General features: G+C 45.3%; 1 protein-coding gene across 1 annotated transcript in view; it reads left to right on the forward strand.

The window, feature by feature from the left end:
• IDH1 (isocitrate dehydrogenase (NADP(+)) 1) overlaps positions 1-8,139 on the forward strand; it is a 32,806-nt gene extending 24,667 nt beyond the window's left edge. Inside the window, exons 7-9 of the mRNA XM_040439806.1 lie at positions 3,622-3,762; positions 7,585-7,747; positions 7,831-8,139. Of these exons, the coding sequence (XP_040295740.1) occupies positions 3,622-3,762; positions 7,585-7,747; positions 7,831-7,924 (398 nt within the window). The 3' untranslated portion in view covers positions 7,925-8,139. The remainder of the gene's footprint in view (positions 1-3,621; positions 3,763-7,584; positions 7,748-7,830) is intronic.
• The last annotated feature ends 5,098 nt before the right edge of the window (positions 8,140-13,237 follow it).

Here is a 13,237-nt window from a genome sequence, read left to right on the forward strand (position 1 = left end):
ACGTACTTAAAAACTCTGCCTCAGGTCCCGCTAAGCCATGTCCCTGACCCGGTTAGGCAACACACCCTACCACTTCGCAGCCGACAGGGATTGAAAAACTGAAGGTAAAAATCAACTTCTGTCAGCTGCAGGGGTGGGAGGGAGGGTAACTTTCTCCCTTCAACTTCTGTCTGTGAGCTGTTCAAAACTACATCCCTGTATCTGTCCAGGCCCTGCGCCGGACTGAGGACAGGGAGTCTGAAAGCCGGACTGTCCTCTAAAACTGGACCTCTGGCCACCCTAGGGGTAGGCTGCTGTGGAAGTCACAATTAAGGGTACGGTACGCTATGGAAGTCCGTGCTAAGGGGCAGATTGCTTTAGAGGCCACCGTTAAGGGGGCGGGATGTTGTGGAAATCACTGTTAAGGAGACTGGGTACTGTGGAGGTCACTAATAAAGGAGCAGCCGCTGTGGAGGTCACTGTTAAAGGGGCATGTTGCTATGGAGTTCACTGTTAAGGGGACAGGAAACGGTGGAGGTCACAGTTAAGGGGGCGGTCTGCTATGAAGGTCAGTGTTAAGGAGACGGGGTATTGTGGAGATCACGAATAAAGGGACGGCCGCTGTGGAGGTCACTGTTAAAGGGGAGTGCGCTGTGGATGTTACTGTTAAGGAGGCAGGCTGATGTGGAGGTCAATGTTAAAGGGGTGGGCACTGTGGAGGTTACTGTTAAGGGAGGAGGGGACTGTGGAGGCCACTATTAAAGGGGTAGCGGGGTACTGTGAGGTCACTGTGGAGGTCTCTGTTGAGGTCTCTGTTAAAGGGTTTCTACCACTTCGTTTGACATATTTAGCTGTCAGACACTAGCGATCCGCTAGTGTCTGCTCTAACAAACCATCCTAATATAATAGGTTTTGGGGCAGCCGTTTTGCTAAAAAAAGAACTTATATCTATATGCTAATGAGCCTCTAGGTGCTATGGGGGCGTCATTAGCACCTAGAGGCTCCGTCTACCTTCACAAACTGCCGCCGCCCAGCGCGTCCCTCCAGCCCGCCCATCTCCTGCTGAATGCGATCCTCCCCGTGCGCGTCTCTATTCTGCGCATGCGCAGTGAATGTCTGACCGCTTCCCTGCTTAGACATCTCCACTGCGCCTGCGCCGATGACATCATAGTGCTCCGAGGAACAGGCGCAGTGGAGATGTCTGTGCAGGGAAGCGGTCAGACATTCACTGCGCATGCGCAGAATAGAGACGCGCACGGGGAGGATCGCATTCAGCAGGAGATGGGCGGGCTGGAGGGACGCGCTGGGCGGCGGCAGTTTATGAAGGTAGACGGAGCCTCTAGGTGCTAATGACGCCCCCATAGCACCTAGTGGCTCATTAGCATATCTATATAAGTTCTTTTTTTAGCGAAACGGCTGCCCCAAAACCTATTATATTAGGATAGTTTGTTAGAGCAGACACTAGCGGATCGCTAGTGTCTGACAGCTAAATATGTCAAACGAAGTGGTAGAAACCCTTTAAGGGAGACCTTAACAGAGACCTCCACAGTGACCTCACAGTAAGGGAGCCGAGAATGGTGGAGGTCACAGTTAAGGGGACTGTAACCTATGGTCAGTGTTAAGTGGCGGGTGCTGTAGAGGTCATGGTTAAGGCCTCTGTGGACGTCACTGTCAAGGGGGTGGGGTGCTGTGGAACTCACTGTTAAAGGAGCAGGCTGCTGTGAAGGTCAAAGTTAAGTGGGTGGGCTGCTGTGGAGGTCCCATTTTTAAGGAGACGGGGCACTGTGGGGGCGGGGGTCAATGTAAAGGGGTGGGGGACTGTGAAGGTCACTGTTATAGTGGATACTGTCGATTTTTTCTTTTAACGACACACAAACATTTAATTAAATATACCCAAGCGAAGCCGGGTCCTTCAGCTAGTAATCGCATATAATAAAAAATTTAATATAGCCACTGAGTTATGTAATACAATCTATCTGCATAGTGCCACCTGCTGTTAGTTCTTGTCCCTCTTTCTTCACACTGGATGCACTACCACTAGTCAGATCATCTTTCAGCAGCTGTTATAGTGAGAGAGCTGCAGCAGCTTGGACACGCCCCTTGAGCTGTGATAGTGAGAGAGCTGCAGCAGCTTGGACACGCCCCTTGAGCTGTGATGGTGAGAGAGCTGCAGCAGCTTGGACACACCCCTTGAGCTGTTATGGTGAGAGAGCTGCAGCAGCTTGGACACACCCCTTGAGCTGTTATAGTGAGAGAGCTGCAGCAGCTTGGGCACACCCCTTGAGCTGTGATAGTGAGAGAGCTGCAGCAGCTTGGGCACACCCCTTGAGCTGTGATAGTGAGAGAGCTGCAGCAGCTTGGGCACACCCCTTGAGCTGTTATAGTGAGAGAGCTGCAGCAGCTTGGGCACACCCCTTGAGCTGTGATAGTGAGAGAGCTGCAGTAGAAAGGACACATCGTAGAGCATTTGGAGAAATGAATAGAGAGTTCTGATGATTAATGTAAAAAGATTATTCATTTTTTACATGAATCATGGGATGACCCTTTTAAGGCGATTAAAGATGAATTTAGTGCATATTCTGGGGGGACTGCATTCAGGATGCAGGTTTTATTGTAGCTAGCTGAAATGAATTAAATCATTCCCACTATGCAGAACACCAGGGGTTAATGAGGCTGCTAAACTGTGTGCCAGCAGTCTTAGGGTTGGTTTGCATTAAGTTTTTTGGGTCAGGTTTTCCTGCAGATTTTTCAGCCAAAGCCAGAAGTGGATTAGAAAGGAATTGGAAATGTAAAGGGAGGACTCGGGCCTCTTTCACATGAGCAATACAGAATCCTCGGGGTCTGTTAAGTGAAAATCACATGGTTTTTCAGGCCAGTTGAATCCATTTTGTCTGCAATTGCGTTCAGTGTTTCAGATTTTCCATCAGATTTACATTTGATGCGCATGAAGAAAAACTGAAGAGTAACACACGGTACCTCCTAGCAATCGGATGCCTTCCGTTTTTCACGCAGCCCCAATAATTTCTATAGGGCAATGGCAGTGTGAAAAGCAGACAATACAGACCATGCTGCGATTTATTTTTTATTTTTTTTCCTGAACGCAGAGATGATCATTGAAAAACAATGCTTGTGTGCTCGTATACATGTATAGCAGAGGTTGGGAAGGGGTTAAACCAACAATAATTGAAATAATTTCACAGAAACATGTAGTACATATAATGTTAATCTTGTAGTTAGTTGAGTGGTATAGGGAATTGAAAATTTACCAACAGAACTATAATCCTCATCCATTTCTTTGAAGGTTGTGTAAGAACGGGGGTGGGGTGAAGCCCTCCACTTAGCCAGACCTGAAGAGAAGCTTACTTACCTGCTTCCCAGCGCTGGCTCCTTCTCCTACCGGCCTGCAGCCAATAACTGGCCACAGAGGTGACCGGGACCCCTCGCATCATGTGACCAGCGGGGATTGGCTGCACGCTGCATCAAAGCGGATGGCGTGGGGAGCAGGTAAGTAAGCTTCCCTTTACAGGTCCGACCAGTTGAGGGGGTTGGCCTCCCTCGCCCCTCTCCCATCCTTGCACAACCCCCAGTAGTAGTGAACCCATCCTGTTCTACCATGTTAATGTTGTATTTGTCTTGGTGCAGGCTATGGGTCTTTGGGGATGATGACCAGTGTACTGATATGTCCGGATGGCAAGACCGTAGAAGCAGAAGCAGCACATGGCACTGTGACCCGTCACTACAGGATGCATCAGAAAGGCCAGGAGACCTCTACTAATCCTATAGGTAAGTGCAATTCTCCATAAAAGTATGGGGAACGTTGTAAATCCATTTCATCTCTTCACCCTGAGCCTCTATCAAATTCACAATTCTGTTGATTCTTACTGAACCACTCAGTTTGCTGACAGTCACATCTAACGTACCCATGTACCTCTAAGGCCCCTTTTACACGAGCGAGTTTTCCACGCACCCGCACTGAATCCTGACCCATTCATTTCAATCGGTCTGTTATATTTTTTTCACACATCAGTTCTGCGTTGCGTGAAAAAAAACGCAGCATGTTCTATGTTCTGCGTTTTTCACGCAGTCCTAGCCCCATAGAAGTGACTGGGGCTTCAGTGAAAAACGTATTGCATCCGGAAGCAAGTGCGGATGCAGTCCGTTTTTCACTGATGGTTGCTAAGAGATTGTAAACCTTCAGTTTTTTTATCACATGCGTAAAAAACGCATCAAAACGCATTGCACCCGCGCGGAAAAAGCTGAACAAATGAACACAACTGCAGACAAAACTGACTGAACTTGCTTGCAAAATAGTGCGAGTTTCACTGAACGCATCCGGACCTAATCCGTCACTCGTGTGAAAGGGGTCTTATAGCAGTCGGCTAGTGTAGAGCAAACTTCCCGTTTATGGATTCCACTACAACTGACGATGACTGCATGCACCACAGAAGCCTATACGAGACGTTCCGTCATAGTCCGTGGTAGCAGATAACCCGAACCTGTATGACTAACTTGGAAACACAAGTTCGCTCAACACTACTGTCGGATAAACGGGTATTCTCTCGGAGTATCTCATTCTCTTGCACACTCGGCTCACTTGTATGTTCTTAGAGGGGAGTAAGCTATTGCCAGACACCTCTGATCCGGTGCTTTCTGCATCCGTATTTCCTTTCTGCAAAAGGGTAGAAATTGTCCTTTATATTTGTCTGCAAAATGCAGACTAAGGACCCGTTGAAGTCAGCGGGTCCACAAGAAATGCAGATGCAACACGCAGTCACATAGTTGTCAGTAATGTTTGTAATAACGAAGGTTACCGTCAAGATCCTTAGGGCTACATTACTTGTCAGGAAATACTAATGAGCTCCAATACCTCCTGATGTTTGGACTTCTCTTACAGACCACCCGTTGTCTTCCAGTGTCAGCCTCCTGGCCCTCATATAACTCTAGTGCTGGGCCACATGACGGACATGGCTGAAGCCCCCCTACATTTCTCGATAACCTCATACACAGCTGAGTGCTGTATTCTTGCTGCTTAATGCATTCGTCCCGGAGATGTTGGGTCTTAGACTCATAGCCAGTGTCAGACTGGGGTTCCTCATGGGCTCACCAGTAAAATTAATTCTGGGGGCCCACTGCTAAGATGCATGCAAATTGACCTGCTAACAGCAGAAGACAGCAGTTGTTTATGGTGTCCCTGCAGCAACATCATGAAGGCGGGTCCCTAGAAAACAAAGATACTAGCTGGCATGCTTCCATGTCTAGAAGTCTTCTCCACCCCTGATATGCATATATAATACAAATCTGGGTAGTTTGTTAAATATGCACATGGGCTAATTGAGACATTGTATGTAGTGCAGTCAGTGTACTGTGCCATGTGCTGCTTGTGCAGGGGCCCGCCAGGGGATTCACCCGTACCCCTGTGGGCCAGTCCGCGTCTGTGAAATGTAAAGACTAAGTGGTGTAAAGTAGAACTTACAAGGATTATTATAAGGTTTATTATAGTAATGTTATCATCTGCATGCAGTAAATGTTTCTTAACTGGGTCTGGTCATTAAAGGGGTTGTCGGGGCTTTTAATATTGAAGACCTGTCCTCAGGATAGGTCATCAAGATCAGATCGGCGGGGGTCCGACACCCACGCTGATCTGCTGTACTAGGAGACGCCACGCAGTGTGCAGGTGCCAGCTCCCGTCTCTCTTCCTGCTCACTGCAGCTGTCTGTGGCAAAGCAGCGGTGAGAAGGGAGCATGTGCCGTCTCCTCGTACAGTTGATCAATGGGGGTTCCTGGTGTCAGAACCCTGCCAGTCCAATATTGATGACCCATCCTAAGGATAGGACATCAATATTAAAAGCCCTGAAAAAGCCTTTAATAGGAGGAAATACCTCCGTACTGAATGGTTAAAGGGGTTGTGTGAGCGTCTTCTCTCTCCCTCCTGATCTCTCATAGGGTGTGGAGAGCAGCAACTGCAATCTGGATGGTCAGGTTTTCAGGTATTCTGACAGTACACATGCACAGCACTCACTAGGTGTCGGGCAGTTGCCTCTGTTCACGCCCCTTGTCAGTTAAAGCAACAGTAAAGGAGAATCCAAGCAAATCAAAAGAGCAACTGACAAAATGTAAAAAAATATTCATATTTTTCTTGTGCCTCTTGTCCTATATCACAAATGCAAACTGTAAAAAAATAATAGAAAAGCAGTGTATGGCTGCAGCCATGTCTTCTCCCCCTTCCCTCTCACTCATCTGATGCTAGTGGCAGGAAGTTTATGGGATAAATATTTTTATATTTTAATTTGTGAGGGTATTTTTGGATGCGCCAATGCCCATAACTTGACATTTTATATAGCTTTTTTTTCTTTTTAAATTCTAGGCATTATTTGTGATTGCATTCTTATTGCAGGGGTTATCCTATGATGTAAAAAATGAAAATCAGACATCTAGTATATGACAATCTCTTTCTAACCAAGCCAGAACCAGCCCTGTACTGCACATGGGTCCGGAGGTCTCCTCATTCTGCTAGATTACCGTCAGCCTAGCAGCCCTCTCCCTGTAACTGCCACAGCTTCTAAGAGGACATAAGGCTGGTGGCCGTTGACAATTTAAACAGAACTTTTTTGACCAGTTTTTAGTCTACTTTCACACTGGCGTTTTGGCTTTTAGTTTGCGAGATCCGTTCAGGGCTCTCACAAGCGGTCCAAAACGGATCCGTTTTACCCTAATCCATTCTGAATGGAAAAGGATCCGCTCAGAATGCATCAGTTTGCCTCCATTCCGTTTTGGAGACTGACACCAAAACGCTGCTTGCCAAACTGATCTGTCCTGGCACATATGCCTAGGGACAAAATCCCCACTAATAGACAGAAGACCCAAAGTAAGGAGGATCATAAGCAGCGGCAGATTAACACTCCAGTCACTGAAGAGGATAGCAAGTAAGGTCATGATAGATATCCTAGAACACCCATTAAGTAGCTCACTAGGGACGCTCAGCAGAAACCCTGAGTCCACCATGAAGGGTCAACCAGGGGCTACATACACCAGATTTGTCTATCCAAGGGCCCCAGATGTTGTAAAACTTAAAGAGGCAGTTACACTTCATAGATATCCCCCTTTCCAGCATTATAACCACGTTCATCCCCTGGCACATAATTTAAGTCGATGGGGACGGATCAGTTTTCTCTAGCACAATAGAAAACGAATCTTAGCTATGTTAAAGATAATACAAACGGATTCATTCTGAACGGATGCAGACGGTTGTATTATCTGAACGTGAGTGCGAAAGTTGCGTTAGAGAGATTGACAAAACATAAGACAAAGAATAAACAGCAGGTGGCGCTATACAGATACTTTTTATTGATTAACTCACTGGCTATACAAAATATTTAATTGCATGCAATTACAAAAGTGTTCAGATCCAGGTGCTGGTTTGAAAAATGTTGAATATGTTTCGTGACACCCCTTTTAAAGACCGGACTTCTGCCATACATGTACAGCGGAGGTCCGGAAAAAGTTAAAAAGGATGCAAGTGCTGCATTCTCTTCACTGTTTTCCTGCACACTGTCAACATTCAAGTGAATGGGATGGGGATATATGAAGGTTTACTTTCGGTTATAGCTTCCATCTTTGCCTGGACCCGGGGTCTGGAACATAGGGCTAAGCTGGATCACAACAGTGAACTGAAAAACTTTGCCACAGCATTAGAGGAAGTCTGCATTGAGACAATAGAAGCTGGCTTCATGACTAAAGATCTTGCTGCTTGTATTAAAGGTCTACCTAAGTAAGTACCCTGTACCTTAGGGCTCAATCGGTTTTTTGGATATGCATTTGTTATAAATGGCTAACTGGTTCTCTTTATTTTAGTGTACAGCGAAGTGACTACTTGAATACTTTTGAATTCCTGGACAAACTAGCTGAGAACCTACAGCTGAAACTTGCCGCTCAAGCCAAGTTGTAATTGCCAAAGGCTCAGAAGGCAAATCTCAGGTTTATTCTTCCCCGCTAGTCTACAGCATTCTACAGGACCGTTTTACTTCCATCCAGTGCAAACCATGGCCCTCCTGGTTGGGCTACACTCATTTAAATGTGTTTTTATTTCAATCTGATTACAACAGAAATTACAATTTCTTTGACATATTATTGTACACAGGTAAATCCCACTCATTATACAGAGCTATTATTGCAAAAAAAAGACTATAGGCCATAGCCTACAACGTCTTCCCACAAGCCTGACTTTTTCATGCATAATGGTTATTTCTCCTTCGTGGTCATGCTGTATGTAAGCTCTTCAATCATGCTGAGAATGTGCACCCGACACAAGTTAAAAGATGCAATTCTGTTCTTTGAATATTGTTTCCAGTACATAATGGTAGAGAAGTGTTTTACAATTGGCATTTTAACAACGTATGGATAAGTGTGGCTATTACAGAAGCAGTCCGGGATTTATTTTCTTTCTTCGCCTATATAGTGCAGGATCGGCCATTTTTAAAGAAAAGAATAGAGGTTTTTGTGTATTCCTGTACAAACCTGCTTTATTTGATGTGTATATTGTGGGTTGGCAGCAATCTTAAATCCTTCTCCCCTCATATATGGTTTTCCTAATCCATGATGCATTTCCCATCATGCTCGGCTTTGCAGACAGGGCGCGTAGTCTCACCACACTGCGCTGTGCCTTCTCAGGGCAGCCATGACAGATTAGTGACATAACTGCTATTGCCTTTCTGCCCTGACAGATCTTACATGCAGGAAGCCAGTTTAAAGCTACATTTCACTGGAGAGTCAGCACACAAAGATAGTACAGAGGCAGTGTGAGTCAAGAGGATTATGTAACTGCAGCTAATCACTGTATTATTTTATCTAATATATATATATATATATATTTTCTACACTCCTGGTCCTTTATATAGGGAAGACATTATGGTGGTCATTTATTAAGACTGGCATTTTAGAAGCCGGTCTTAATAACCCCCTATATCTGGTGGTGGATCCGCCGAAGTTATGAAGAGGTGCAGAACTCTACATAACTTTGGCACATCCAGCATCAGTCTAAGGGTCCATTCACACATCTGCAATTCCATTCCGCATTTTCCGGAACGCACATTTCCGCTGTCCGTGTTTTGCGGATCCACAAAACACACACGGATGTGTGAATGAACCCTAAATGTAAGCCAGCTTCCTAGCTGGCCTGCATTTAGACCATTTTTTACACCGACGTAGTAAATGATGACAGAATACAGAGGAAAGGAGGGACCTGAGAGCTACCAGAAGGGATTTGAAGTCAGCTACAGTAAGAGACTGAGTCCCCATAATGAAAAGGTTTAAAATGTAACTTAGGATGTAGCAAATGTCGCTGCTAGAATACCAGAGTGCTTCTTAGATGTAATTTGCACAATCATTCCAATAAAGTATCATGTCCAATCTAGCAGAATCACGCCAAGAAATGCTGGTGAAAGCTGAGGCAATGAATGAATACTGTGATATCCTGCATTTAGAAGAGGCTGCTAAAGGAACTATGAAAGTTAGAGGCAATAGATGGAAATGACACATGATATCATGGAGTAAACTACACGTGCTGTGTCTAGCACAAATCGAATGCTAGAACCTAGGAATCTCATGGCTGCTGGTAAATGGCCATAGCTTCTTGCAGAATTATGTGACTTGTTTCATGTAACAGTCGTCCTGGTACGATATAACGTGTTTAGATCCATGAAGATGCCAAGTGCTGTGAACAGGATACACTTGTAGCGGTAATTTCAAGTATGACGCTGTACACCTTAAACGCTGTACACCTTTGGTTGTCTTCACAATATCCATGTGTACTTTATCAGTTAAACTTATCACGTTTCCTTGTCATAACTCAAACAGTTTATAAACCTTCACCAAACATCTTCTGGAATATTTTTAATAAAGCAGATTCATTGTAAAATGTTGTCTTATTGAAACCCATGTGGTGGTATCAGAAATGAGGATATGGAAGGAGGAGCACAATGTCTTAAGAAAAATAAATCATAACATTTGAGAAGGGCACCCGTTTTACAGTGGATCATTTATGGAGTTTTTTTTGGGCATATGTGCACATGCGTGAACTGATACATGTGCCTGGCATTTTAGGGGCCCAAAAGCGTGCAAAGTAGTTCGAAATCAAAATCTGTAAAAAATGGCCGGTAAAATCCGAAAGGTGCTCTTTGGAATGTGGGCCCCTTTGCCCACCTAGGCTGCAAAAAAGTGTCACACATGTGGTATTGCCGTACTCAGGAGATTGGGCAATGTGTTTTGGGGTGTCATTTTACATATACCCATGCTGGGTGAGAGAAATATCTTGGCAAAAGACAACTTTTCCAATTTTTTTATACAAAGTTGGCATTTGACCAAGATATTTATCTCACCCAGCATGGGTATATGTAAAATGACACCCCAAAACACATTGCCCAACTTCTCCTGAGTACGGCGATACCAGATGTGTGACACTTTTCTGCAGCCTAGGTGGGCAAAGGGGCCCACATTCCAAAGAGCACCTTTTAGGATTTCACCGGCCATTTTTTACAGATTCTGATTTCAAACTACTTACCACACATTAGGGCCCCTAGAATGCTAGGGCAGTATAACTACCCCACAAGTGACCCCATTTTGGAAAGAAGACACCCCAAGGTATTCGCTGATGGGCATAGTGAGTTCCTAGAATTTTTTATTTTTTGTCACAAGTTAGCGGAATAATGATGATTTTTTTATTTATTTATTTTTTCTTACAAAGTCTCATATTCCACTAACTTGTGACAAAAAAATCAAAACTTCCATGAACTCACTATGCCCATCACGAACGTCTTCTTTCCAAAATGGGGTCACTTGTGGGGTAGTTATACTGCCCTGGCATTTTAGGGGCCCGAATGCGTGAGAAGTGGTTTGAAATCAAAATCTATAAAAAATGGCCGGTGAAATCCGAAAGGTGCTCTTTGGAGAGTGGGCACCTTTGCCCACCTAGGCTGCAAAAAAGTGTCGCACATCTGGTATTTCCGTACTCAGGAGAAGTTGGGCAATGTGTTTTGGGGTGTCATTTTACATATACCCATGCTGGGTGAGATAAATATCTCGGTCAAATGCCAACTTTGTATAAACAAATGGGAAAAGTTGTCTTTTGCCAAGATATTTCTCTCACCCAGCATGGGTATATGTAAAAAGACACAGCCTTTGCAGCCTAGGTGGGCAAAGGGGCCCACATATCAAAGAGTACCTTTCGGAGTTCACCGGCCATTTTTTACAGATTTGATTTCAAACCACTTCTCACGCATTCGGGCCCCTAAAATGCCAGGGCAGTATAAATACTCCACATGTGACCCCATTTTGGAAAGAAGACACCCCAAGGTATTCAATGAGCGGCATGGCGAGTTCATAGAATTTTATTTTTTTTGGCACAAGTTAGCGGAAATTGATTTTTAATTTTTTTTTCTCACAAAGTCTCCCTTTCCGCTAACTTGGGACAAAAATTTCAATCTTTCATGGACTCAATACCTTGGGGTGTCTCACGGAATACCTTGGGGTGTCTTCTTTATGAAATGGGGTCACATGTGGGGTATTTATACTGCCCTGGCATTCTAGGGGCCCTAAAGCGTGAGAAGTCTGGAATATAAATGTCTAAAAAATTTTACGCATTTGGATTCCGTGAGGGGTATGGTGAGTTCATGTGAGATTTAATTTTTTGACACAAGTTAGTGGAATATGAGACTTTGTAAGAAAAAAAAAGTAGTGTAGTGGTGTTTGGTGCTACATATTGCTGAGCTACCTGTGTCCTCTGGTGGTCGATCCAAACAAAAGGGACCACCAGAGGACCAGGTATATTAGACGCTGTTATCAAAACAGCGTCTAATATACCTGTTAGGGGTTAAAAAAAAATCGCATCTCCAGCCTGCCAGCGAACGATCGCCGCTGGCAGGCTGGAGATCCACTCGCTTACTTTCCGATCCTGTGAACGCACGCCTGTGTGCGCGCGTTCACAGGAAGTCTCGCGAGATGACGCATATATGCGTGACTGTGCGCAGGGCTGCCGCCTCCGGAACACGATCCTGCGTTAGGCGGTCCGGAGGCGGTTAAGGGAGGTGAGAGGCACCCAAGTGTCACATCAGGCCATTTGAAATGGTTTACATCAGCGTGGTCTGTGTGCTAGACGACCTGCAAGAGTACCTGACCACACCACCAGGCACCGGCATCATTTTCTTGCAAGAGCCTGGGTGCATCTGTGCTGGACGAGGGACCTGTGTCGATTCACACTGACCAGAAATTATGACCGTTATGCATCAACCACTGTTGTCATCCAACGATCATTTGCTAGTGTCAGTGTGGGCAGATGTGTCCAGTCTATCCAAAACTGTCCAACACTGTGAATGATAGTGACAAGCCCATACTACTTGAATAACAATCCAGTCATTGCGCCTCTGCATGAACAACACAGGACTAATTTCATCTTCATGTACAACATTGAGGTCGCATCATTAGGGAACAGGTGTTGGAGAATGGGGTACCTCAAATGGAGTGGCCTGCACTTTCTCCAGACCTGAATCCCATTGAAAACCTATGGGATCAGCTGAGTTGCTGTGTAGAGGCTCGTAGCTCTGTACCCCCAGAACCTCAATGACCTAAGAGCCACCCTTCAAGAAGAGTAGGATGCCATGCCTCAGCAGACAATAAGTCGACTTGTGAACAGCATGAGACGTCGTTGTCAAGGTGTAATTGATGCTCAAGGACACATGACAAGTTATTGAGACTGACATTTTTTGCAGGGGTATACCCACCATGGTTGTTGGCTTTTGTTTCAATAAATTGTTTGAGATGAAGAAATCACCATTGCATGCTTCTACTTATGTCATGAAAATATGGCATTTATCACTGTAGCATGAACTTTACGTTTTCCATAAATTTCACCCGAAAGCCAAATATCTCTTAACATTTTCTGAGTAGTGTATAACTACATTTGCACATCATCTGCACGGAGCAGCTCTAGCAGCGGGTGCTGCCCACACTCTACCAGGTACAGGAACTAGAGCAGTGCTCCCTCTCCAGCCCCACTGCCAGTCAACATGGCTGCTGCTGTGCCTTCAGCTGCTACTTAAGTTGACCTCAGTAAGGCTACTTTCACACTAGCGTTCGGGTGTCCGCTCGTGAGCTCCGTTTGAAGGGGCTCACGAGCGGCCCCGAACGCATCCGTCTGGCCCTAATGCATTCTCAGTGGAGGCGGATCCACTGAGAATGCATCCGTCTGCCAGCGCTCAGCCTCCGCTCC

Source organism: Bufo bufo, chromosome 7, assembly GCF_905171765.1.
Source record: "Bufo bufo chromosome 7, aBufBuf1.1, whole genome shotgun sequence".
Taxonomy (NCBI): Eukaryota; Metazoa; Chordata; class Amphibia; order Anura; family Bufonidae; genus Bufo; species Bufo bufo.